Here is a 2,141-nt window from a genome sequence, read left to right on the forward strand (position 1 = left end):
TGTGGAAAGAGGTTTACCCAGTTACGGTACCTGAAACAACATGAAGAAATACACACAGAAGATAGGAAGACCTACCACTGCTCTCAGTGTGGAAAGATATTTACRMGGTCAGGGAACRTGAAAATACATATGAGAATACACTCCGGAGAGAAGCCTTACCACTGTTCCCACTGTGGAAGGAATTTTAGGTGGTATGGGAGCCTGAAGGAGCATGAGAGAATACACACAGGAGAAAAGCCTTACCACTGTTCCAATTGTGAAAAGAGGTTTACCCATCAAGGGAGCCTGAAAGCGCATGAGAGAATACACTCAGGAGAAAAAACCTTACCAATGTTCCCGTTGTGAAAAGAGTTTTACTCGGTTAGGGAGCTTGAAAAGGCATGAAAGAACACACACAGGAAAAAAAGCCTTTCCAACATACTAAGACACAGGAGGAGAAGACATACCACTGCTCTCATTGTGAAAATACATTTTCCTAGTCAGAGGACCTGAAATCACACGAGAGAATAGAGAGGCTGTGTTCTGACTTATGTTTTTGATTGAGAAATTGMGTTTTTGTTCATGCTACATTAAATCATATTGTATGAATGAAATCATACTGAAAAAATAGGTCTACATTTTTTTGGGTTCAGCTCAAGACATGATGTCGAAAATAAGATTAAAATAGTTTTAAAAATATTATGTTTTGATTATGAATTTCAGATTGATTGAATGCAAGTGTAAACCCRTACATGTTGTTCACTATATAATTGGGATATTTCAAAAATGTTAATTATTAAATAGATTAATATTAGTATTTCTTCATTCAGATTGTCATTGTAAATGTGAATTGGTTCTCAGTTGACATCTCTGATTAAATAAAGGTGAAATAAAGTAAATGCCATGTTATCTTTGGGAAGTCTATTTGATTCTAAGTTGGGACTAAAATAATATTTAGAAGATAAATACACAAGGCAGAGTACGAGAGAGACAGAGGACGAGAGGTCAATACAGTAATAAATGGAAATAGTGTTTTTCCTGTAACAGGGAATTATTGATCAATGGAAATAGTGTTTTTTCTGTAAGAGGGAATTATTGACCAATGGTTCAGCGACATGGGAGGATGTAGAGGTACACTACCGTTCAACAGGTTGGGCTCACTTAGAAATTACCTTGTTTTTAAAAGAAAGCCATTTTTTGTCCATTAAAATAACATAAAATTGATCAGAAATACAGTATAGACGTTGTTAATGTTGTAAATGACTATTGTAGCTGGAAACAGCAGCTTTTTTATGGAATATCTGAATAGGCGTACAGAGGCCCATTATCAGCAACCATCACTCCTGTGTTCCAATGACACGTTGTGTTAGCTAATCCAAGTTTATCATTTTAAAAAGGCTAATTGATCATTAGAAAACCCTTTTGCAATTATGTTAGCACAGCTGTTAACTGTTGTTCTGATTAAAGAAGCAATAAAACTGGTCTTCTTTAGACTAGTTGAGTATCTGGAGCAATGCAACCTCTCAAATTCATACACAGATGTTGTGTTTTTTTTACCCACAAGGAGTTTTTACCCGGAGCCTGTAGTGCCACTTTCTAAAAATGAACATAAATGCTGTAGGAGGAGGTGTCTGTGTTTTACCAGGAGACCGGGGCCGATCTCGATTTAGGAATGTATGCCTTGCTTACGCACACTCTACATGTGTTAATACCTTGTTGAAAACCCTCACAATTGTTGGCCAACCGATTGTCATGGAGTTTTCATTCAGTAGGGTTTAGAGTACATTTCATCTTAAGCCTTTTAAATACGGTTAAATACCTTTTAATTAGAATGTTGTCAACAGAGTCTATAGAATACATGGAGAGAACAGAATCTACTTCTAGAATGTAATCTATCAATTACATGGAGAGAACAGAATCTAGTTCTAGAATCTAATCTATCAACTAAATGGAGAGAACAGAATCTAGTTCTAGAATCTAATCTATCAACTAAATGGAGAGAAGCCAGATCTAGTTCTAGAATCTAATCTATCAACTAAATGGAGAGAACAGAATCTTGTTCTAGAATCTAATCTATCAATTAATGGAGAGAACAGAATCTAGAATCGAATCTATCAATAAATGGAGAAGAACAGAATCTAATTCTAGAATCTAGAATCTAA

At 35.5% G+C, this 2,141-nt stretch overlaps 1 protein-coding gene across 1 annotated transcript in view; it reads left to right on the forward strand.

Moving 5' to 3' along the window:
- Nucleotides 1-639, forward strand: part of LOC112073558 (zinc finger protein 721-like) — a gene marked incomplete at its 5' end in the record, with an annotated part of 57,540 nt that extends 56,901 nt beyond the window's left edge. Inside the window, one exon of the mRNA XM_024140828.2 lies at nucleotides 10-639. Coding sequence (XP_023996596.2) covers nucleotides 10-345 — 336 coding nt within the window. The remainder of the gene's footprint in view (nucleotides 1-9) is intronic.
- Between the last annotated feature and the right edge of the window lie 1,502 nt (nucleotides 640-2,141).

The sequence above is a fragment of the Salvelinus sp. IW2-2015 genome, unplaced genomic scaffold (assembly GCF_002910315.2).
Source record: "Salvelinus sp. IW2-2015 unplaced genomic scaffold, ASM291031v2 Un_scaffold2293, whole genome shotgun sequence".
Classification (NCBI taxonomy): domain Eukaryota; kingdom Metazoa; phylum Chordata; class Actinopteri; order Salmoniformes; family Salmonidae; genus Salvelinus; species Salvelinus sp. IW2-2015.